The sequence below is a fragment of the Anomaloglossus baeobatrachus genome, chromosome 10 (genome assembly GCF_048569485.1).
Source record: "Anomaloglossus baeobatrachus isolate aAnoBae1 chromosome 10, aAnoBae1.hap1, whole genome shotgun sequence".
Classification (NCBI taxonomy): Eukaryota; Metazoa; Chordata; class Amphibia; order Anura; family Aromobatidae; genus Anomaloglossus; species Anomaloglossus baeobatrachus.
In genome coordinates, this window is record NC_134362.1 from 26480364 (window position 1) to 26505348 (window position 24985).

Sequence of the window (24985 nt, forward strand, 5' to 3'; positions counted from 1 at the left end):
TATATCAAGTCTGTCTGATATCTGGTGGTATGTTACAAATAAAAGTATGGAATAGTGTATCCTGTAAATTATATACTCAAAATATTCACATCTTTTTTTACAGTGGATGTTGGAAACCACTATACGGCATCCATAGGTGGCAACTGTTTTACATATTCATCCTGGTGTATTTGCTACAAAGAGGCCATTTAGTATCCTATAGATCAGGGATAATTAGATTTTTTTTGCGAATATCCCTTTAAAGAGCCAGGTTGATTCTCCTATTCGTTAAAATGGAGGTATTGTACAAGAACTAAAAACAAGTGCTGTATGTACACACAAATAACATATATACACATATATACAAGCGCACATACATCTAGGCATACACATATACATACACACTCATATACAAGTCTTTTATGATAGATATACAGTTTACTCTCCAGTATCCTATATGTAGCTCCCTCCCCCCATCCCAGGCAAGTGATGAAGATTGACCATGTAATCTAGGGATCAGTTGATAAGGGGCAGCAGAAACCACTGGAGGAGGGAAATATAGCACAGACAAGACTGATAACAGCTTCCTGGGGTGCAGTCAGCCCCCCTTCCCTGTCTCCTGCTTTAAGCTGAGGCACCTGAGATTCCCGAAGTAGTAAGGGGAGAGTGGAGGTAGCAGGAGACACATTGTAAGGCCTAAGGCACACGGCGAGAAAATCAGTGCGAGTGGCGTGCGATAAAACATTGCATTCCACTCGGACCAATTCTAGCCTGTGTCAGCGCACATGAGCGATTATTTTCTCAGCCCTAATCGGACCGAGAAAACAATCGCGGCATGCTGCGGGTGTAATGCGAGACTCTTTTCTCTCGCACCCATTCAGGTGAATGGGGCGAGAGAAAAATCGCACTGCACTCGCAGTACACTGGTGTACTGCGCGTGCAGAGCGAGAATTGCAATAGCCGGCTACGGAGGAGATAGGGAGATAGATCCCCCCTCCCCTCCTCAGTGCCGGTCCGCCCCTCCGCAGCACCGGCCCACCTCTCCTCAGTGCCGGCCCGCCCCTCCGCAGCTGAGGTTCACTCGCACAGTCGGACCTCAGTCGCATGGATACTAGCATGACACTCGGCTCCCGCTGTGCTGCCAGCGCGAGCCGAGTGTCGTGCGAGCATCGCACTAGTGCCCCATGAAGCCTCGGCCTAATACCGTGCCTTGTGTGCTGTGTGGTCGGCCCCCTAACATTACAAAAGAGCACTCACCATTGGGGAGCACCGTGTAGATGGACAGAGATATCCAGCCAGTGAGCGCCCTCATCAGACTAGTGGAAAGTATACAATGTTGACACAGCGCCATACTTGTAGTTTCTGTAAATTGCCCTTAATGGCCTACACTTCTCCGTATGACGACAGGTGCAGGTGTGAGGGGCCCAGCACTGGTCACATTGACTCAGGGGCCCCATAGCGGCTGCGTGGTCTGCTGCTAAGGGTGGTGCGCCAATGTCTTTATTATACCAAGAGTAAATTACTTAAAAACATAAAATATATCTAAAAAAATACAAGTTAACTCATTTATTGTTGTTAATATAACAACAACACAAAAAAAAAATTGGAAGCTAATTGTCTGGCATTGCTGCTTTATGACCATTTTTTTTTGTTTTTGTTTTTTTAAGGGTAATTCGTGACAGTATTGTTGGCAGTGATCACCTATAAAACAAGAAATCTCAGTAAAACTGATAGTAACATCAATGGATGAATTCACCGTTACTCTTAGGGGTACTTTGAACGCTACGACATCGCTAGCTGATGATAGCGATGCCGAGCGCGATAGTACCTGCCTCCGTCGCACATGCGGTATCCTGTGATAGCTGCCGTAGCGAACATTATTGCTACGGCAGCTTCACACGCACTTACCTGGTCGGCGACGTCGCTGTGACTGCCGAAGAATCCCTCCTTCAAGGAGGCGGTGCGTTCGGCGTCACCGCGACGTCACTAATCGGCCGGCCAATAGAAGCGGAGGGGCAGAGATGAGCGGGATGTAAACATCCCGCCCACCTTCTCCCTTCCGCAATGCCGGTGGACGGCGAGCGCAGGTAAGGAGATGTTTGTCGCTCCTGCGGCTTCACACACAGCGATGTGTGGAGCTGCAGGAACGCCAAACAACATCGTACCTGCGGACGCACCGACATTATGAAAATGACCGACGTGACACAGATCACCGATTTTTGACTGTTTCACGCTCGTTCATCTTCTCTCCTAGGCTTTACATGTTGCGACGTCGTTACCGGCGCCGGATGTACGTTACTTTCGATTTGACCCCGACGATATTGCAGTAGCGATGTCGCAACGTGCAAAGTACCCCTACGTGTGATGAAGAGGGAGGATTGTGGATGATGTGGATTCTGCTGTAAAGTTAATTGATACCGTAAAACTGTATTTTGGGCTTCAGTATTGGTAGAGCGTGTACGTCCATCACATTTGACCAATAAAACCGCTTTACTTTGACATTAATACTTGGTGAGAATTTCGGTCTCACAATCCAATGTCTGTATTTTCTTTTTTACTTCTCTTTCGTATTTTTTAAGAAACAATTCACCAATTCCCAAATATGATTGTATCACAAATGCTCAGTACATGCATGGCCAAAAAAAAGTGTAAACATTTTAAAATTTTCCGCAATGTGTAAAATGGTACTTTCAGGTGACTCATCCAGAATGAATCGCAAATTCCTAAAAATTTGATACAAATTGAATTGTTTTTTGCATCTGTAGTTATTTGTAAATGATAGTGAAACAAATAAATGGAATCGTATTTTGAATAATGCTGTAAATTTCTTAAATTGAAGACTGTTCAGCTACTGGTGGTGTCTGAATAGTGGACAGGTCCGCAACTGTTTGAGTGTAGAGAAGACTTATCAGCACCATGTAGTATATCGGTATTCCTATTATCAGCACCGGATTGTGTTTGGGCTGTAGACCAGCCAGTACAGTGGTCACCATCATGTCATCTTGTTTCCAGATAAGTAATGACATTTCTGTTAAGGCCACTTTGCACGCTACGATTTATCTGACGATATGTCGTCGGGGGTCATGGTTTTCGTGACGCACATCATCGTTAGCGACGTTGCGTGTGACTCCTACGTGCGACTCCGAATGATCGTAAATAGGGTGAAAATCGTTGATCGTTGACACGTCATTCAGTTTCAAAATATTGTTCGTCGTTTGGAACGCAGCAGACATATTGCTACGTTTGACACCCTGCCAACGACGAACAACATCCACACGACCGCCTTGGTCAAACAATATATCGCTGAACGATGGAGCGTCGTTTGTGAGATGTGTACGTGTGACCGCTACAAAACGACCTATGAGCGACCTCGGCAAATCGTAACAACGATCTGGGCGTCTCACATCGCTAACGAGATCGCTAGCGATATTGTTGTGTGTAAAGCAGCCTTTATTCTTCATTGTAGTATAGACTTGCATTGCGGCCAATATCCAGGGCTGATGCTACATGGAATTAATTGTGTCAACATTTCCTATAAGATAAAGGGAAAAAACGTTTATTAGAAATTGCCATGATATCTGTACAATTGAATTTAATTTAAATTTTGGGGGACTTTCTTTAGATTAATACATCATTATTTAATTAGTGGAGGTCAAAATCTCCAACAGTTGGCGCAATGAAGGGGCTGTAGCGCCTGCAGCTGCTGCGTCCTGATACTGCTGCTCATCCCTTTCACTTAAAATAATTCCCCCATAGACATTGGATTAAAGTGTAACCATTAGGGATGAGCGAATGTATTCGCCACTATTTGGTATCCGACGGATAACAGGCTATTCGCACCATTCGGTATCCGACGGATAGCAGGCTATTCGCACCATTCGGTATCCGACGGATAACAGGCTATTCGCACCATTCGGTATCCGACGGATAGCAGGCTATTCGCACCATTCGGTATCCGACGGATAACAGGCTATTCGCACCAATCGGTATCCGACGGATAACAGGCTATTCGCACCATTCGGTATCCGACGGATAACAGGCTATTCGCACCATTCGGTATCCGACGGATAACAGGCTATTCGCACCATTCGGTATCCGACGGATAACAGGCTATTCGCACCATTCCGTATCCGACAGATAACAGGCTATTCGCACCATTCGGTATCCGACGGATAACAGGTTATTCGCACCATTCGGTATCCGACGGATAACAGGCTATTCGCACCATTCGGTATCCAATGGATAACAGGCTATTCGCACCATTCGGTATCCGACGGATAGCAGGCTATTCGCACCATTCGGTATCCGACGGATAACTGGCTATTCGCACCATTCGGTATCCTACGAATAAAGCAGTATCCGCTCCGATACTTTCAGTTTCATTTATGACTTCCTGGCGCCTGCTTTCCAGCCAATGAACACATGAGAGCGAGAGAGAGCTGTTTCTGCCTTTTCCCCAGTCACCACAGCTCCAACGTGAAATTATTCAGGTTTCCCATAGACTTACATTGCGCATCGAATATTCTCGAATAGGGGCAACCTATTCGTTGGATATTCGCCAAGTCGGATATTTTGGTATTCGATCATCCCTAGTAACCATCAATGAGGTTCTATGTAGATAGAAGAGGAAGGAGGGGGTGGAGCTCTGCATCTAGCTCCTCCCTCTGCCTCTAGCTCCTCCCTCTAGCGCCTCCCGTCATGTTTGACCATCTTGAATACATGACTCTGTAAAAACAGTTCTTCACTTGCCAAGCTTCTTCTCTAGTGCACTCCCAGTCCGTGCAGACAGGGGAATAACAAAGAAGCCAAAATATAAACTCCTGTGGGAATATTTAGGGTGGAGAACAGAGTTTGGCTTTGTGTTTATGGGGGATCTGTTCATATGTCTGTAAATTAAAGCATTGATTCGGTGAAAAATAATTAAGTATATGAGGAATTAATTAGTGAGTAAACTTTAGAGTTTGTCAGATAAGAAAATAGGAATTAAGAAAGTCTCCTGGTATTTATTACCTGTTTTTTTTGCAGTTCGCATTGAACACTCCTATTGTTGGTTTCCATTGGAATTTTCTTGTTTGATCTCACTTGAATCCGACGAGGCTTCATCTATAGATATATAGAAATATATCAGACAAACATAGGAAAAAAATTAAGCAAAAGACCCTAAAATAAGACATTGCAGTCTACAGATGTACCAAAGCAAAAAAGGACAAATGCACTGCACTCAGTTTAGGGTCCCTCGTTGCGCACATATACCTATTGTTTCCTATACAATCATGAATTTTCTTCTTACTCATGTAGACGACATTTACAGCAATAATGCTACATGGTCCTATAATGACCTGCCTTCTAATAGGCTAATTAACACTGACTGCCAGATGTAAAGTACACATGTATTTGTATGCCTCCGTATACATGGAGTCTATAGGCCCCTTTACACACTGCAACATCGCTAGCGATATCGCTGTAACGTCACCGGTTTTGTGACGTAATAGCGACCTCCCCAGCGACATTGCAGTGTGTGACATGCATCAGTGACCTGGCCCCCGCTGTGAGGTCGCTGATCGCTACAAGTCATTCAGGACCATTTTTTGGTCCTTTGTTTCCCGCTGCGCAGCATGTATAGGTGTGTTTGACTCCGTTACAACAACATCGTTAGCGACCCAGCCCATAGGCGTGCTAGCGTTCCCTTTCCAGCTAGGTCGTTCTGCAAGTCCATATCGCTGCTGCGTCGTTGGCCAGATCTGCCTGTTTGACAGCTCACCAGCGACTGTTAGAGACTTTCCAGCGATCCCGGCCAGGTCAAGATCGCTGGTGGGATCGCTAGAAAGTCTCAGTGTGTAAAGGGGCCTTAACCATCCTGCAGTAGTGTGAGGTTGGCATATTGCTTATCTTGTCTGATTGGATTTGATAATAATGGCCTTACCATGAATTGACGATATTTGTATACGATTATGATGTTGTCTCCATTGGCAGATGATTATGATATGAGCATTTATCATAATCCGCACCATTTATGCACTTAGATTGTTGTTTGACATCGTGAATTTTTTAAACAACAAGACTATCCACATTTAGAATTGTTACTTTCTTCTGCTGGCCATTTTATTTTGCTTTATTTTCCAGAATGTACCAAAGTGGCCATTCTTAAAATGAGAAAACTATGACGATGCAGAAGAATATTCTGTATTTTTCGTTTTATAAGACGCATCCCAAATTTAGAGAGAAAAAGGGGTAAAAAAAAAAAAAGAAAATAATAAAAAATTTGGGGTTCGTTTTATAATCCGGTGGTGTCTTAACGGGAAGGGGGACAACTGTGGTGGAGCATGGGTCACAGGAGGCAGGTTCGGTGCTGTAGTATGGCCATGCTGCAAGTGGTGCTGAGGGGGGCCCATGTGCTCCCTGTGGGCCACGACGCTGCTCAATGATTGGGCAGCGCTGCTCTATACGGGGACTGTTCTGTGCAGCGGGTGGTGAGGCACTGGCTATTTAGAAGATGTCGGCGGTGCGGGCTTCAACGAAATGGCGGAGTTGAGAGCTTGAGCTGAGAGCTCCATCTGCACATGCGCTGACTCCGGTTACTATTATTTGAAGCCCTCACTGCCTACATCTTCAGAATGGTCCGTGACGCACAGAGCCGCTCCACACAGAGCAGAGCCGCCCCACACAGAGCAGAGCCGCCTTGCACAGAGTAGAGCTGTGCTGCACAGCCCCGGCACAGAGCAGCGCCACCGCACAGCATTGCCCCTGCCTTCTGTGACCCCTTTTCACCACCCCCGGTAAGCTACATTCGGATTTTAAAGACTCACCCCTCATTTTCCTCCTATATTTTTGGGAGGAAAAGTGCATCTTATTATCCAAAAAATATGGTAAAAGGTGAAGGAATGGATGAAAAAATTTTCCTCTCCATCCATGGAACAATGTGATATATTCCAATGGTTAAGTGTTGTGTTAACTTTTCCACGCTGCGATATATATATTTTTTTGTATTAGTTTAAAAAAGCATGCATCAGCATTAACACGGGAAACATTATGCCTGTAATCAGCCAACACCATTAGCCCCATTACCTAACCTGCAACACCATTATGCTGCCAGTTTATATTAGCTCTACGGGACCACATTAATTTACTGCAACAATTACTGGACACCAGATTTTAGTTTTGGGACGCCAACGGCCGAGGCGTCCAGCAGCAGCACCGCGCCCAGTAGACCCGGGGGGAAGGGAATCACTTTACTGTGTTGGTATAGACCCTCATAGTACTCCATGACCACCCATACTGAGTTTGGCGCAAGTTAAAGCAGATCTACTGGGTGGCACGGTAGCTCAGTGGTTAGTCTTGCAGCGCTGGGGTCCTGGGTTCAAATCCCACAAAGGACAACATCTGCAAGGAGTTTGTATGTTCTCCCCGTGTTTGCGTGGGTTTCCTCCGGTTTCCTCCCACACTCGAAAGACATACTGATAGGGACTTTAGATTGTGAGCCCCAATGGGGACAGTGTTGCCAATGTAAGTAAAGCGCTGTGGAATTAATAGTGCTATATAAATGAATACAATTATTATTATATTATTATCTACTATATTCTGAGCACTCTGTAACTGGAGTTTACTCAGACACAGTTCCAGGATTGCATTCTTGCAAGTGAATGGTTTGTACGCAGCCTTAACAAGGAGCCCTCATGATTTGTACCTCCGGTTACGTATGGTCACCGTGAGTGCCCCATGGGCTGAGAAATATACATGTCCTGGATACACCTTTTAAGGTGCTCAAGCAGGAGAGCAATTTGCGCAGTAAATTTTAGTTTCTGTTCAGATTATGAAGAAAACAGAGAACTGGAGTTAAATGTGCAGCATAAATGAATCAAATTTTATTGATACAAAAACATATACAGTGATGAACGATATAAAACCAAAGTGAATTATAAAAATAAGCATGCTGGGAACAGATCGCCACATAATAGGAAAATTCCAATTTGGGATGTCAATATGATGTCAATATGATGTAACAACATGCATAAAGTGCCCCTTGTGCAACACAGACATGAAGAGGGAAACTAAGCAGGATAGGAGTGGGAGTCCAGGTAAAGTGCATATATAACCCACTCATAGGTCTTGTTGTTACAAGTATCCATGTCACTAAGGGGATCTATGCATTTTGGCACAGCAATCTCCAAAGTGGAGTGAAATCCCCAAACACTAGACCCCCAACGTACGTTTCGCTAGGGAGATTTGTATGGCTTCTTCATGGAGGTAGAAGATCCAGGTATATTATATTAGGACCTGATTTGTAAATACAGATGACACTGACACCTGTCTTGCATGACAGCCCACCAGCGCCCTGCAAATAAGTAGTGGGTGTGCTGATTGGTAACAGAGGGCGGTCCCTATCTCTCTGTTAAACTCCTTTGATGCCTTGACTTTGATTTGGGCAGTCACCCACTGTGATCCACATAATGACAACATCATATAGTTACATTGTGGTGCACAAACTATACAATTATAGACACCTACAGCCACCACTATGGAAGACTTTTCCGGTCACAAGGTATTGATAATCAATCCTTAGGATAGTTCATCAATATCGGATATATAGGGGTTCAACACCCGGCACCACCTCTAATCTGCTGTTCTAAGCTCCAAAGGTGGCCTGATGTAAACCCATTGAATGGAGCTGTAATGCGCAGTAGCGGCTGTTGGGTACTGCTGAACACCTCTTATAGGAGCTGAATGGGCACTGTTCTCTGGTACCAAGCAGTGGCTACCGCTCCATTCAAATGTGTTTGTTAGCAGCTAGATATAATCAACAAATTCAAACTCAAAAATAAAACCTTATACAGTGAGAACCTCCGCTCCCTCCAGTCAGCCAGAATAATATGTTGTCACAAACCACCGGGGGGGTCACTCAGAAATCCCCCGCGCTGGCTACCAGTACGTCACAATCGGGGGGTAACAAGTGGGGTCACCCCTCCTTTATACCTCCCGACCGACAGACAGAGCACGTGACGCGCTCTCTAGCGCCCCTCTTATAGTCAGGCCAATTATGGAATTGCCCGACAATAAGCAAGGAGGCCGCTATACTACTTATGCCGATTATTGAAGGGTCCCCGGTGAGAGTAGGGTATATATTCCCCCGACCTCCGCGGGCGGAATATATAATATCTTCCCGAATCTCACGGGCCTCCCCACAATAATCCTTGGCACAACTCGCTGCCACCAACCGCTTCACGGTAACTATTAGCCGAACACACAGACGTGGGATTCAAGATCGAGATAACAGAACAGCCCAAGATTAATTATATAATTTAATCGCCTAAAGCACACTAGAAACTACAATATATACAATAGGGAATCTACAGAATATACATATGTCAGAGTACAGTTACAGATAAAGCATGGGTTACAAACAGGTATACAATTACATCAGTTACCTTGTGTGTCTGGCCACAGGGGGGCGCTGTAGACCAGGTTTCTAGGATTCTTCCTCACAGGTCTTTCCCAACCAGGCCCCCGAGCAGAAGAACCTTGGAAAATGGCCGAAGCAGGGTTATCAACCTGGGCAAATCCAGGTCTCCTCCTACCTTAGTGACCTCACGGGGAAGCACTGCCACTCCCCCTGCATGGATCAGAATTATCCAGAAAAGGGGATTTTGGCCATAACTGTGCCTGGGAGCGTCGTAGACGGACGCCAATGCTCTCATTGTGACAGTTATGAATTTAGCTGCAGAACGAGGGGACTCATGACCTGTCTACGAGTTCCCATATGGCTGACATCACGTTTGGTGTGTTTCCCAATGTCCTACTTCCATAAAAAGGGTGTGCCAGCATCGTCCACATGCGGAGACACCATTGTTATGGTTGCCATATTTATCGGAGATATGGCTTGCGAGATATGAACCATTTTTTACTGGAGTCGTTCTGTCTGGCTGTTTCCATAGCCTTGCTAACTAGCTAGCAGCTCCTACTACAGGGTGACGGCAGGGAGTCATCCTGTATCCATTGTCCTAAAGCCACCTAATTTCCATATCACAGGACATGGCCATGGATTTGTTGCTAAACCAGTTGTGTGAAGGGAAGGGGGTAGTGACACCAGGAGAGGGCTTCCTGACATGACTTGAATGTCATGATTTATCGTCATATCTCCGGATTTACCTCACACCTCCCCCCTTTTGAGGGCGCTAGGGGGCAGCACACTCCGGTGTTCCCCCGTGCGCCCGTCCGCGACCTCTCCTTGTCGGGACAGCCCGTCTGCGTTACCGTGGTCACGGCCCCTTTTGTGGCGAATGGTGAAGTTGTATTGCTGGAGCGCAAGGCTCCATCGCAACAATCGCCCATTCGTCCCAGAGACGGTGTGCAACCAGCTGAGGGGATTGTGGTCCGTCTCCACGATGAAGTGGCGCCCGTATAGATAGGGTTGCAGACGCTGCAGGGCCCACACTATGGCCAGGCACTCCTTCTCCATTGTAGAATAGGCCACTTCCCTTGGTAACAGCTTCCTGCTCAGGTACAAGACTGGGTGCTCTTGGCTCGCAGAGTCCACCTGGCTGAGCACCGCACCGAGGCCGAAGTCACTGGCGTCGGTCTGTACTACAAACGGCCGCGTGAAGTCGGCTGCCTGTAGCACGGGCGGGCTGGACAGGGCGTCCTTTAGGGCCCGGAAGGCTGTCTCGCAGTCCATTGTCCAATCGACTGCAGAGGGCAGCTTCTTCTTGGTGAGGTCCGTCAAGGGCTTTGCCAGGCTACTATAGCATGGAACAAACCTCCTATAGTACCCAGCGGTCCCCAAGAAGGACATCACCTGCTTCTTGGTCCTGGGGGTGGGCCAGGATGCGATGGCCTCCACTTTCTCAGGCTCGGGCTTCAGCGTTCCCCCACCTACCCGGTGACCGAGGTACTGGACCTCGCTCATGGCCGGCTGACACTTTCCCGGCTTGATGGTCAAACCTGCCCGGTGGATCCGCCTGAGCACCTGTGCTAGATGCTCTAGGTGGTCCTCCCAGGTGGGACTGAAGACGGCAATGTCATCCAGGTACGCGGCCGCGTACCCTTCAAGTCCCTTGAGCAGGGTGTTGACCATCCGCTGGAAAGTGGCAGGGGCATTCCTCATCCCGAATGGCATCACCGTGGACTCGTACAGTCCAAATGGGGTAATAAAGGCAGAGCGTTCCCTGGCCTTGCGAGTCAGGGGGATCTGCCAATATCCCCGGCTCAGATCCATGATGGTCAGGTACTGAGCCCCGGCCAACTGATCGAGCAGGTCATCGATGCGTGGCATTGGGTACGCATCGGCGACCGTGACAGCGTTGAGCCCCCTGTAGTCCACGCAGAACCGAGTGGTTCGGTCCTTCTTAGGGACGAGGACTACAGGCGAGGCCCAAGCGCTGTTGGATGCCTGGATCACCCCCAGCTCCAGCATCTCGTCCATCTCCTGGCGCATGTGTTGCTGCACCTCCAGGGAGACCCGATATGCTGAACGCCGGATCGGGGGATGATCCCCAGTGTCCACGTGATGGACAGCCAAGTCAGTCCTTCCGGGCTGGTTGGTAAACAACCCCCGGAAGGGGTGTAGGGTGGCCCACAGCTGGGACCGTTGGTCCTCCAAGAGCTGGTGGCCAACCTCCACATCCTCAATGGATCCGCCTGCCCTAACCTGGGCTAGCATATCCAAGAGGGTTTCCGCTTCTCCCTCCTCGGGCAGGTTGCACACGGGGAGCGCACATGCCTCCCGCTCATGATGTGCCTTCATCATGTTCACATGGAAGGGCTTCCGCCTTCCACGGGCAGGGTCCAGGGTGACCAGGTACGTTACAGGGTTGAGCTGCTGGTACACGAGGTATGGGCCTTCCCAGGCTGCCTGAAGCTTGTCCTGTGGTACGGGGACCAGTACCCACACCTCTTGACCCACTTGGTAGGTCCTCTCACAAGCGTTCTGGTCGTACCAACGCTTCTGATCGGCCTGGGCTTGAGCCATATTGTCGTGTACCAGTTGCGTCAAGGCCTGCATTTTGTCCCGGAAGCGCATGACATACTCGATAACCGACACTCCAGGGGTGGCCAAATCCCCTTCCCAAGCCTCTTTCACCAGAGCCAGGGGGCCCCGCACACGTCGCCCGTACAGGAGCTCAAACGGTGAGAATCCTGTTGAGGCCTGTGGAACCTCCCGGTAAGCAAATAACAGGTGTGGGAGATACCGCTCCCAGTCACGCCCATGGGAGTCGACCAACATCTTAAGCATCTGCTTTAAGGTGCCATTGAACCGCTCGCACAGGCCATTAGTCTGTGGATGGTACGGGCTGGCCACCAGATGTCGCACCTGGACTTGCTTACAGAGGGCCTCCATCAGCTGGGACATGAATTGGGTCCCCCGGTCAGTGAGCATTTCCTGGGGAAAACCCACTCGGGAGAAAATCTCCAGCAATGCGGTGGCCACCTTATCAGCCCGAATGGACGACAAGGCCACTGCTTCTGGGTACCGGGTGGCATAGTCCACTACCGTCAGTATGAAGCGTTTCCCGGAGCTGCTGGGGATGGCCAGCGGGCCGACCAGATCCACAGCCACCCTCCTGAAAGGCTCATCGATGATTGGCAGAGATACCAGTGGGGCTTTGGGGCGTGGCCCCGCCTTCCCCACTCTCTGACAGGTTTCACACGAACGGCAGTAGGCAGCCACATCGGCCCCCATTTTTGGCCAGTAGAAATGCTGGTTTAACCTGGCCTTGGTCTTAGCGATCCCTAGGTGTCCGGCCATCGGAATCTCATGTGCGATCCGCAACAACTCCGTCCGGAACGGATAGGGTACCACCAACTGTCGGTCCCTGGGCCACGCCTCCGGTGAACCCTGCTGGACCGTGGCCCGGTACAGCCGTCCTTGGTCCCAGACCACTCGCTCCGGGTCCGAGTCCGAGGGAGGCTGTGCCGCCTGCTCCTTTAGAGCTTTCAGGCTGTCGTCAGCTTCTAACGCTGCCTGAAACCCCTGACTAGATGTGGCCAGAATCGACGAGACTGTCACATCTTCGGTCAGTACCCCGGGACCTGTGTCCTGGCCTCCACCTGACTCGGCTGCCACTTGGTCAGAAGGGGAAGAGCTATCGGACCTCCGGGAGGCCCCTTGGCTTCCAGCACTCCCACTGCGGGTGACAGCGGCCACAGCCGCTGCGACCGTGGGTCGTGCCTGCTCCTCCTCCGTTCCTGACCAAGTCGCCGGTTCAGGCAGACCTACCTGGCTTCCTGACACCCCGGTTGTGGGGGAACCCTGCACCGAGATCTTACCTGGGAGCACTTCCGCTCCTGGACCGGCCCCAATCTCACCTGCCTGTTCCCCCCCTGCAGCAACAGAACCCCGCTGTGAAATCTCTGGGGACCCCACATTTGCTGTGGTAGCCCCCACCCCACACACTGGTCCTCCCCCTGCAGCACCCTGCTCTCTGCTTATCCCTGCAGAGGGCAGCAGATCCCAGCTCACAGGCTGGTTACTTGTAGAGGCATTGTCACACCTTTCTCTGACCCCCTCCCCTGTCACAGCTGCAGCTGCGTGTGTGTCTATGGTGTCTGTGCAAGCAGAAATATCAGAGTTCACTCCCTCCTCCCTTACATCATTCATAGATAACACATTAACATTGTCCGGAGGCACGTCAGCACTGGCTGAAGGTTCAGCCTTTGGGGCGGGGCCAAACTGGGAGGTTATTTGCCCCAAATCTGTCCCAAGTAGCACGTTTGCAGGGATCCGATCAGTTACCCCCACCTCTCTCACCCCTCGCCCTGCGCCCCAGTCCACATAAATGTCAGCAACAGGCAGCGCCGGGTCAATGCCTCCAATCCCGGAGACAGCGAGGGTTTTTCCAGGGATCAAGTCTTGGGGGGACACCATCTCAGGCCGCACCAGAGTCACCTCCGAGGCGCTGTCTCGCAGTCCTATGGTCACAGACTGGCCGACGGTGACAGGTTGGAAGCTGTCCAGGGACCTACCACCACCCCCACCCACACAATACACCTTGGGCGGCCCTTGGGACGGGGACGGAGCCGGGGCCTTGGGACGCTGAGGGCACATGGCCTTGAAGTGTCCAGGTAGGTTGCACTGGTGGCACCGTCTTGGTTCCGCCACGGGCCTGGAGAGGGGAGTTGAGGGGGACACCCCCTGCAGTCTAGGGGCAGGTGGGGCAGTCGCAGAATTCATCTTACCCCCTCTCCAGGTGCTGCTGGTGGCCGCTCTCCTGGCCTCAGGGGCCCGGTTGTTGGTGTAGTCATCGGCAAGGGCAGCTGTAGCCGTGGATCCCTTTGGCTTCTGGTCTCGGATGAACTGGCGGAGATCCTCAGGGCAGTTCCACAAGAGTTGCTCCGTGATGAACAAGTCCAGGATCTCCGGTCCGGTGGAAAGCTGCAGGCCTTGGGTCCAGTGGTCGGCAGCTCGGGCAAGTGCCCGCCGGTGGTCAGCCCAGGAGTCCTTTGGTCCCTTCTGCAGCGTCCGGAACTTCTTGCGGTAGGACTCCGGGGTGAGGTTGTACTGTTGGATCAGGGCCCGCTTGATGGTGTCGTAGCCCTGATCTGCCTCAGCAGGCAAGTCCCCAAGGATATCCAGGGCCTTACCCCTTAAACGGGGGGTCAGGTATTTGGCCCACTGGTCCTTGTTCAGATGGTGCTGCAAGCAAGTCCGCTCAAAAGCAGTCAAGAAAGAGTCCAAGTCTCCATCCTTCTCCAGCACTGGGAAGTCCTCAACACGGACCTTTGGAAGTTTGGTGTCTTGAAGGTCACGTGTGGCTGATGAGGGCCGGAGCTGAGCTAGCTGCAGCTGGTAGTCACGCTCTGCCTGGCGCTCTTCACGCGCTGCCTGCCGCTCTGCCCTGCGCTCTGCCATGAGTATCTCGTAGGTATCCCGGTCTCCAGCCTGGAGAAGGGCCATAGCCATTTGAAGAAGGCTATCCGAGCCTCCCAGGCTCGGTGGAATGGCACGTGGTGATCTGCGGCCCGCTGCGGAGCCTGGTGCTTCACTGTCCATTGCAGAGCGGAGGGCTGGCATCTGGCTCGTTGAGGAACCTTGGGCGAGCTCCTCCTCATCTTGTCCAGCAGTCCCAGGTTGTGCGATGTCCTCTGCAGAGCTGTTCTCTGGCGTCGGGCTCCTGGAGGGCTCGTGGACAACCTCCTCATCGTCTCTGGCCTGAGCATCGGCCATTCCTTTGGCTTTGCTCCTGGTGCTATCAGCCATTGTTGCAGACTTTGGTCACTGACACAGAACTGACACCTGATGCCTCCACACACCTTACAGTATCTGCACTCTGACACTCTAGTGTTGAGCTAGTCTGAAGACCCCAGCAGCCACAGCTGCTGCAGGCAGTCTTTAGTGTCTGGGAGTATGGGTCTCACACTCACACACACTATTATCTCGATCCCACCGCTATGCCACCAATATGTCACAAACCACCGGGGGGGTCACTCAGAAATCCCCCGCGCTGGCTACCAGTACGTCACAATCGGGGGGTAACAAGTGGGGTCACCCCTCCTTTATACCTCCCGACCGACAGACAGAGCACGTGACGCGCTCTCTAGCGCCCCTCTTATAGTCAGGCCAATTATGGAATTGCCCGACAATAAGCAAGGAGGCCGCTATACTACTTATGCCGATTATTGAAGGGTCCCCGGTGAGAGTAGGGTATATATTCCCCCGACCTCCGCGGGCGGAATATATAATATCTTCCCGAATCTCACGGGCCTCCCCACAATAATCCTTGGCACAACTCGCTGCCACCAACCGCTTCACGGTAACTATTAGCCGAACACACAGACGTGGGATTCAAGATCGAGATAACAGAACAGCCCAAGATTAATTATATAATTTAATCGCCTAAAGCACACTAGAAACTACAATATATACAATAGGGAATCTACAGAATATACATATGTCAGAGTACAGTTACAGATAAAGCATGGGTTACAAACAGGTATACAATTACATCAGTTACCTTGTGTGTCTGGCCACAGGGGGGCGCTGTAGACCAGGTTTCTAGGATTCTTCCTCACAGGTCTTTCCCAACCAGGCCCCCGAGCAGAAGAACCTTGGAAAATGGCCGAAGCAGGGTTATCAACCTGGGCAAATCCAGGTCTCCTCCTACCTTAGTGACCTCACGGGGAAGCACTGCCACTCCCCCTGCATGGATCAGAATTATCCAGAAAAGGGGATTTTGGCCATAACTGTGCCTGGGAGCGTCGTAGACGGACGCCAATGCTCTCATTGTGACAGTTATGAATTTAGCTGCAGAACGAGGGGACTCATGACCTGTCTACGAGTTCCCATATGGCTGACATCACGTTTGGTGTGTTTCCCAATGTCCTACTTCCATAAAAAGGGTGTGCCAGCATCGTCCACATGCGGAGACACCATTGTTATGGTTGCCATATTTATCGGAGATATGGCTTGCGAGATATGAACCATTTTTTACTGGAGTCGTTCTGTCTGGCTGTTTCCATAGCCTTGCTAACTAGCTAGCAGCTCCTACTACAGGGTGACGGCAGGGAGTCATCCTGTATCCATTGTCCTAAAGCCACCTAATTTCCATATCACAGGACATGGCCATGGATTTGTTGCTAAACCAGTTGTGTGAAGGGAAGGGGGTAGTGACACCAGGAGAGGGCTTCCTGACATGACTTGAATGTCATGATTTATCGTCATATCTCCGGATTTACCTCACATATGTAATTATGCAATAGTGACGTTTCTTTGAAAAAACAATTCACCACAGCATGCAATTGCATTTTTTATAATTTATAAAGTTGAAATCTCTCAGCATTGTCTCCTTGGTCACTTGGTCTGCTCAGACCTGGCACTGCACAGTTATCTGATGTAGGAAAAACTGGCAAAGAAGGGAATTTTGTTTACTTACCGTAAATTCCTTTTCTTCTAGCTCCAATTGGGAGACGCAGACAATTGGAGACCCAGACAATTGGGTGTATAGCTATGCCTCCGGAGGCCACACAAAGTATTACACTAAAAGTGTAAAGCCCCTCCCCTTCAGCCTATACACCCCCCGTGCTGCCACGGGCTCATCAGTTTTGGTGCAAAAGCCCGAAGGAGGAAAAAATTATAAACTGGTTTAAAGTAAATTCAATCCGAAGGAATATCGGAGAACTGAAACCATTTAACATGAACAACATGTGTATACAAAAACAGGGGCGGGTGCTGGGTCTCCCAATTGGAGCTAGAAGAAAAGGAATTTACGGTAAGTAAACAAAATTCCCTTCTTCTTTGTCGCTCCTTATTGGGAGACCCAGACAATTGGGACGTCCAAAAGCAGTCCCTGGGTGGGTAAATAATACCTCATACTAGAGCCGTAACGGCTCCGTCCTACAGGTGGGCAACTGCCGCCTGAAGGACTCGCCTACCTAGGCTGGCATCTGCCGAAGCATAGGTATGCACCTGATAGTGTTTCGTGAAAGTGTGCAGGCTCGACCAGGTAGCTGCCTGACACACCTGCTGAGCCGTAGCCTGGTGTCGCCAGGCCCAGGACGCTCCCACGGCCCTGGTAGAATGGGCCTTCAGTCCTGAGGGAACCGGAAGCCCCGAGGACCGGTAAGCTTCGAGAATTGGTTCCTTGATCCACCGAGCCAGGGTTGACTTGGAAGCTTGTGTCCCTTTACGCTGGCCAGCGACAAGGACAAAGAGTGCATCCGAGCGGCGCAGGGGCGCCGTACGAGAAATGTAGAGTCTGAGTGCTCTCACCAGATCTAACAAGTGCAAATCCTTTTCACATTGGTGAACTGGATGAGGACAAAACGAGGGTAAGGAGATGTCCTGATTGAGATGAAAAGTGGGCAAGGCAAATGGCCAGGGCGAAAACCCCTGAGCAGAGCACCACGACAGGAATATTTTCCACGTCCTGTGGTAGATCTTGGCAGACGTTGGTTTCCTAGCCTGTCTCATAGTGGCAATGACCTCTTGAGATAATCCTGAAGACGCTAGGATCCAGGACTCAATGGCCACACAGTCAGGTTGAGGGCCGCAGAATTCAGATGGAAAAACGGCCCTTGAGACAGCAAATCTGGTCGGTCTGGCAGTGCCCACGGTTGGCCGACCGTGAGATGCCACAGATCCGGGTACCACGACCTCCTCGGCCAGTCTGGAGCGACGAGGATGACGCGGCGGCAGTCGGCCCTGATCTTGCGTAACACTCTGGGCAACAGTGCCAGAGGAGGAAACACATAAGGAAGCCGAAACTGCGACCAATCCTGAACTAAGGCGTCTGCCGCCAGAGCTCTGTGATCTTGAGATCGAGCCATGAATGTTGGGACCTTGTTGTTGTGCCGTGACGCCATTAGGTCGACGTCCGGCATCCCCCAGCGGCAACAGATCTCCTGAAACACGTCCGGGTGAAGGGACCATTCCCCTGCGTCCATGCCCTGGCGACTGAGAAAGTCTGCTTCCCAGTTTTCTACGCCCGGGATGTGAACTGCGGATATGGTGGATGCTGTGGCTTCCACCCACAGCAGAATCCGCCGGACTTCCTGGAAGGCTTGCCGACTGCGTGTCCCACCTTGGTGGTTGATGTAAGCCACCGCTGTGGAGTTGTCCGACTGAATTCGGATCTGCTTGCCTTCCAGCCACTGCTGGAACGCTTTTAGGGCAAGATACACTGCCCTGATCTCCAGAACATTGATCTGAAGTGAGGACTCTTGCTGAGTCCACGTACCCTGAGCCCTGTGGTGGAGAAAAACTGCTCCCCACCCTGACAGACTCGCGTCCGTCGTGACTACCGCCCAGGATGGGGGTAGGAAGGATTTCCCCTTCGATAATGAGGTGGGAAGAAGCCACCACCGAAGGGAAGCTTTGGTTGCCTGAGAGAGGGAGACGTTCCTGTCTAGGGACGTCGGCCTCCTGTCCCACTTGCGTAGGATGTCCCATTGAAGTGGACGCAGGTGAAACTGCGCGAAAGGGACTGCCTCCATTGCTGCCACCATCTTCCCCAGGAAGTGCATGAGGCGCCTCAAGGGGTGTGACCGACCTTGAAGGAGAGATTGCACCCCTGTCTGTAGTGAACGCTGTTTGTCCAGCGGAAGCTTCACTATCGCTGGAAGAGTATGAAACTCCATGCCAAGATATGTCAGCGATTGGACCGGTGTCAGATTTGACTTTGGAAAATTGATGATCCACCCGAAACTCTGGAGAATCTCCAGAGTAACGTTGAGGCTGTGTTGGCATGCCTCTTGAGAGGGTGCCTTGACCAGCAGATCGTCTAAGTAAGGTATCACTGAGTGACCCTGAGAGTGGAGGACCGCAACTACTGTAGCCATGACCTTGGTGAAAACCCTTGGGGCTGTCGCCAGGCCGAACGGCAGTGCCGCGAACTGAAGGTGTTCGTCTCCTATGGCGAAGCGCAAGAAGCGCTGATGCTCTGGAGCAATTGGTACGTGGAGATAAGCATCCTTGATATCGATCGATGCTAGGAAATCTCCTTGGGACATTGAGGCGATGACGGAGCGGAGGGATTCCATCCGGAACCGCCTGGTCCTTACGTGTTTGTTGAGCAGTTTTAGGTCCAAAACAGGACGGAAGGACCCGTCCTTCTTTGGAACCACAAACAGGTTGGAGTAGAAACCGTGACCCTGTTGCTGAAGAGGAACCGGGACCACCACTCCTTCTGCCTTCAGAATGCCCACCGCCTGCAGAAGAGCCGCGGCTCGCTCGGGAGGCGGAGATGTTCTGAAGAATCGAGTCGGAGGACGAGAGCTGAACTCTATCCTGTAACCGTGAGACAAAATGTCTCTCACCCAACGGTCTTTTACTTGTGGCAGCCAGGTGTCGCAAAAGCGGGAGAGCCTGCCACCGACCGAGGATGCGGTGTGAGGAGGCCGTAAGTCATGAGGAAGCCGCCTTAGTAGCGGCACCTCCGGCGGTCTTCTTAGGACGTGATTTAGACCGCCATGCGTCGGAGTTCCTCTGATCCTTCTGCGGCCTTTTGGACGAGGAGAATTTGGACCTGCCCGCACTCCGAAAGGACCGAAACCTCGACTGTCCCCTCCTCTGTTGGGGTGTTTTTGGTTTGGCCTGGGGTAAGGATGTTTCCTTTCCCTTGGATTGTTTGATGATTTCATCCAATCTCTCACCAAACAAACGGTCGCCAGAAAATGGCAATCCAGTTAAGCACTTTTTGGAAGCCGAATCTGCCTTCCATTCCCGCAGCCACAAGGCCCTGCGTATTGCCACCGAATTGTCGGCTGCAACCGCCGTACGGCTCGCAGAGTCCAGGACAGCATTAATAGCATAGGACGCAAATGCCGACGTTTGAGAGGTTATGGACGCCACCTGCGGCGCAGACGTACGTGTGAGTGCGTCAATTTGCGCCTGACCAGCTGAGATAGCTTGGAGTGCCCATACGGCTGCGAATGCTGGAGCAAAAGACGCGCCGATAGCTTCATAGATGGATTTCAACCAGAGCTCCATCTGTCTGTCAGTGGCATCCTTGAGTGAAGCTCCATCTTCCACTGCAACTATGGATCTAGCCGCAAGTCTGGAGATTGGAGGATCCACCTTGGGACACTGAGTCCAGCCCTTGACCACGTCAGGGGGGAAAGGGTAACGTGTATCCTTAAGGCGCTTGGAAAAACGCTTATCTGGACAAGCTCGGTGTTTCTGGACTGCCTCTCTGAAGTCAGAGTGGTCCAGAAACATACTCTTTGTACGCTTGGGAAACCTGAAACGGAATTTCTCCTGCTGAGAGGCTGACTCCTCTACAGGAGGAGCTGCGGGGGAAATATCCAACATTTGATTGATGGACGCGATAAGATCATTCACTATGGCGTCCCCATCAGGCGTATCAAGGTTGAGAGCGGCCTCAGGATCAGAATCCTGATCAGCTACCTCCGCTTCATCATACAGAGAGTCCTCTCGCTGAGACCCTGAACATTGTGATGATGTCGAGGGGATATCATAGCGAGCTCGCTTAATCGGTCTGGGGCTGCGGTCCGTGTCAGAGACCTCACCCTGGGATCCATGAGACACCCCGGGAGGACATTGCTGTTCCAACTGAGGGGGACCAGGGGGCAATGATTCCACAGTGCCCCTGGCTTGAGATGCCGGCCTGGACTGCAAGGCTTCTAATATCTTAGCCATAGTCTCAGAAAGTCTTTCAGTAAAAACTGCAAACTCCGTCCCTGTCACCTGGACAGTGTTAGCAGGTGGTTCCCCCTGGGCCACCCTTAGCAGAGGCTCCGGCTGAGAAAGTGCCACAGGGGCCGAACATTGCACACAATGAGGGTCAGTGGAACCTGCCGGCAGTATAGCCGTACATGCTGCACAGGCAGCATAGTATCCTGAGGAGAGGAGGGAGCCGTGGGCGTGACCCAGAAAAGTGCGGGAACTGGTGCCCCACTGTGCAGAGTGAGGGGGGTGAAGTATGCAAAGCATGCTCCAGCCCTCAGTGCTGCCGTCCTGTACAGCGTCCCGCCCTTCCCCTGATTGGCAGGGCTGGGGGCGGGAAGAAAAACGAGACTAGGCCGCAAAAGCCGGGGACTCGAGTTATAAGCGCGGCCGCCGTATAAGCGCGGTCGGCGCGGAAGTCCCCGGCGCACTAACAGTCCCAGCCGCGCCGCAGTGATAACCATGGCAGCGGCGGTCAGCGCGGCAGTCCCCCTACACGAACACACTCAGCGACGCTGAAGTGTGTAATGGCACAAACGCAGTCAGCGCTGCTGTCCCCGGTGCACTAGCACACCCAGCAATGCTGGAGTGTTGCTGTGCGCGGTCCCCACGGGGACACAGAGTACCTCAAAGTAGCAGGGCCATGTCCCTGAACGATACTCGGCTCCTATCCAGCATGGTCCTCAGGAGCTGTGGATGGAGCACGGTCTCCTGTGCCTGGAGACCGAAAGGATCCCACTTCACCCAGAGCCCTAATTGAGGGATGGGGAAGGAAAGCAGCATGTGGGCTCCAGCCTCCGTACCCGCAATGGATACCTCAACCTTAACAACACCGCCGACAAGAGTGGGGTGAGAAGGGAGCATGCTGGGGGCCCTGTTATGGGCCCTCTTTTCTTCCATCCGACATAGTCAGCAGCTGCTGCTGACTAAGCTGTGGAGCTATGCGTGCATGTGTGCCTCCTTCGCACAAAGCATAAAAACTGATGAGCCCGTGGCAGCACGGGGGGTGTATAGGCTGAAGGGGAGGGGCTTTACACTTTTAGTGTAATACTTTGTGTGGCCTCCGGAGGCATAGCTATACACCCAATTGTCTGGGTCTCCAATTGTCTGGGTCTCCCAATAAGGAGCGACAAAGAAACCCTGTATTATAAGAGTTCACCTAAGCTGTTGTGGGGGGTTGTCTCATACAAGTTTCCCCATTTTTTTTAAAAAAAAATTTAGAAATACCCAGCAGAATTGTGAGTGCAGCTCTGGAGTATAATACAGGCTGTAACTCAGGATCAGTACAGGATAAGTAATGTAATATGTGTACATAGTGACTGCACCAGCAGAATAGAGAGTGCAGCTCTGAAGTATAATACAGGCTGTAACTTAGGATCAGTACAGGATAAGTAATATAATGTATGTACATAGTGACTGCACCAGCAGCATTGTGAATGCAGCTCTGGAGTATAATACAGGCTGTAACTCAGGATCAGTACAGGATAAGTAATCTAATGTATGTACACAGTGACTGCACCAGCAGAATAGTGAGTGCAGCTCTGGAATATAATACAGGAGGTAACTCAGGATCAGTACAGGATAAGTAATCTAATGTATGTACACCGTGACTGCACCAGCAGAATAGAGAGTGCAGCTCTGGAGTATAATACAGGATATAATGTAGAATCAGTACAGGATAAGTAATTAATGTATGTACATAGTGACTGCACAATAGTGAGTGCAGCTCTGGAGTATAATACTGGATGTAACTCAGGATCAGTACAGGATAAGTAATGTAATGTATGTACACAGCGACTGCACCAGCAGAATAGTGAGTGCAGCTCTGGAGTATAATACAGGAGGTAACTCAGGATCAGTACAGGATAAGTAATGTAATGCATGTACATAGTGACTGAACCAGCAGAATAGTGAGTGCAGCTCTGGAGTATAATAGAGGAGGTAACTCTGGATCAGTACAGGATAAGTAATGTATGTACACAGTGACTGAACCAGCAGAATAGTGAGTGCAGCTCTGGAGTTTAATACAGGATGTAACTCAAGATCAGTGCAGGATCAGTAATGTATGTTTGACCTATTTTGGGATTTTTTTTACTCAGTTACTTACCTTTTTTTTCCAGTACCCAACAGACAGGCTCTGGGGATGTAAACTTATGCTTCACGTGACACCTGAATGTTTTCCCAAAGTCTTCCTTTTTGATAATGTGACGCACAGAACTCATCACATAATAGAGTCCATTTTCTTTTGTTTCACCCTTAAACGTTTGTTTGGAAATGATTTCGGTGTCTTTATACCATAAGACTTTTATGCTTTTTGGAAAAAAAGAGTGAATTCTGCACTCCAGATCCAACTGTTCTCCAACCTTGTATGGTCTTTTCTCTTTGTCAGTTAGGTCTAATATCGGTGGAGCTAAAGATATAAAAATAAAATAATTATTATAAGTCAGTATCAGAACAGCTTGTCAGTCATGTGGTCAAAAATACCTAATTTACTGTCTGTTATTAGAAAATGATTTATCTCTGTCCATTGTCCTCCTGAGATTCATCTTGTGACATTTTTAATCAAGTTTTACTTGTTCTATGTAAGTTAAAATATAATCAGTTGGTGACAACTTAAATATTGATGACGTAAACCTTAGGATAAGTTATAGATGTAAGATCACTGGGGTCCAACAATAGGCACCCCAGCGATCGGATGCCTGCAGCTCCAAGGCTGTGTGCTCTGTATACTGTGTAGATCCTGTTCTTGGCTGCCCCTAGGCTATGTGCTCAGGGGACTATGTACCCGCGGATTTTGCCTCGGAAAACTTGTGGATTTATCTGGATTTTCCAGATAAATCCACAGGTTTCAGCATGTACAGACACCCGCCATGTTATCCTATGGGACATGGGGAGTGCTGTGTCCATGCTGCAGTATGTGCGGCTGCGGAATATGCTGCGGATGTCCCACAGCTGCACGTAACTGCATGTCAATTATTCCTGCGGAATTACCTGTGGATGTCCTGGCCCTCCACTATGGAGATAGAGGCCGGGACTTCCGCAGGTAAGTCGCATGAATGTCCGCAGGTTTACCGCAGCTATTTCGCTGGAATCCCGCAGCTATGGATAGCTGCGGATTCCGGGGATCAGCTGTGGGAAACCTGCGGCCGGACCTGCGGATATATCCGCAGGTACAAACTCCCGAGGGCACATGGCCTAAATCGCAGATCTAGTTCACATCAATGGGAGCCGAGCACCAGCACCTGAGAACGGCTATTAAACAATATGGAGCTGTGCTGTACCAGCTCTGTTCAACATTTACATCCGTCCGCTTCCAGAGCCAGAACTGTTGAGAGGGGTTCTGGGTGCTGGACCTTCATCAAAATCATAATGACTGAGCCTAATCATTGATCAATGTCAAACCCCTTTAACCACATAATTGTACAAAGTTTTGATGTTTCCTGATTTACTTTGGTTTTCAATTTCTCAATCTTTTTACCATATTAACTCATTGTCAATAAATGCAGATATACAGTGTTCTCGAACGGAACAGATGCAGCTATTAACAGGGGGATGGCTGTTACCAAGAGCACGGAGCAGGCCACGCACCCTGATGTGTAATGTAACGTCCCAGAGAGGAGGGGGAGCACCAAGGAGCAGCTCCAGCGTCACACTGAATTACAGGAACTGGAACAGCATTGTACATCTCATCTTAACAGTTTGAGGACAAGGACAGTAGAATATTTTTTTTTGTCTCCCTTTAGTACCCCTTTAACTTCTGGGTGTAAACCAGAATGTATCACCCGTCAGAGAAAATAGTGGGTTATCAAAACACAAAATCTATGAGAATATTACACTAATTTAGATTTATCTACATATAAGCAGTAGAAAGTTTTAACCACTTAGCGACCCCTC

General features: G+C 50.2%; 1 protein-coding gene across 1 annotated transcript in view; it reads right to left on the reverse strand.

Moving 5' to 3' along the window:
- Positions 1 to 1592: 1592 nt before the first annotated feature.
- Positions 1593 to 24985, reverse strand: part of LOC142254306 (uncharacterized) — a 58494-nt gene continuing 35101 nt past the window's right edge. The window contains exons 6-8 of the mRNA XM_075325354.1: positions 23199 to 23501; positions 4990 to 5082; positions 1593 to 3511 (exon numbers count right to left, since the gene is read on the reverse strand). Coding sequence (XP_075181469.1) covers positions 5021 to 5082; positions 23199 to 23501 — 365 coding nt within the window. The 3' untranslated portion in view covers positions 1593 to 3511; positions 4990 to 5020. The remainder of the gene's footprint in view (positions 3512 to 4989; positions 5083 to 23198; positions 23502 to 24985) is intronic.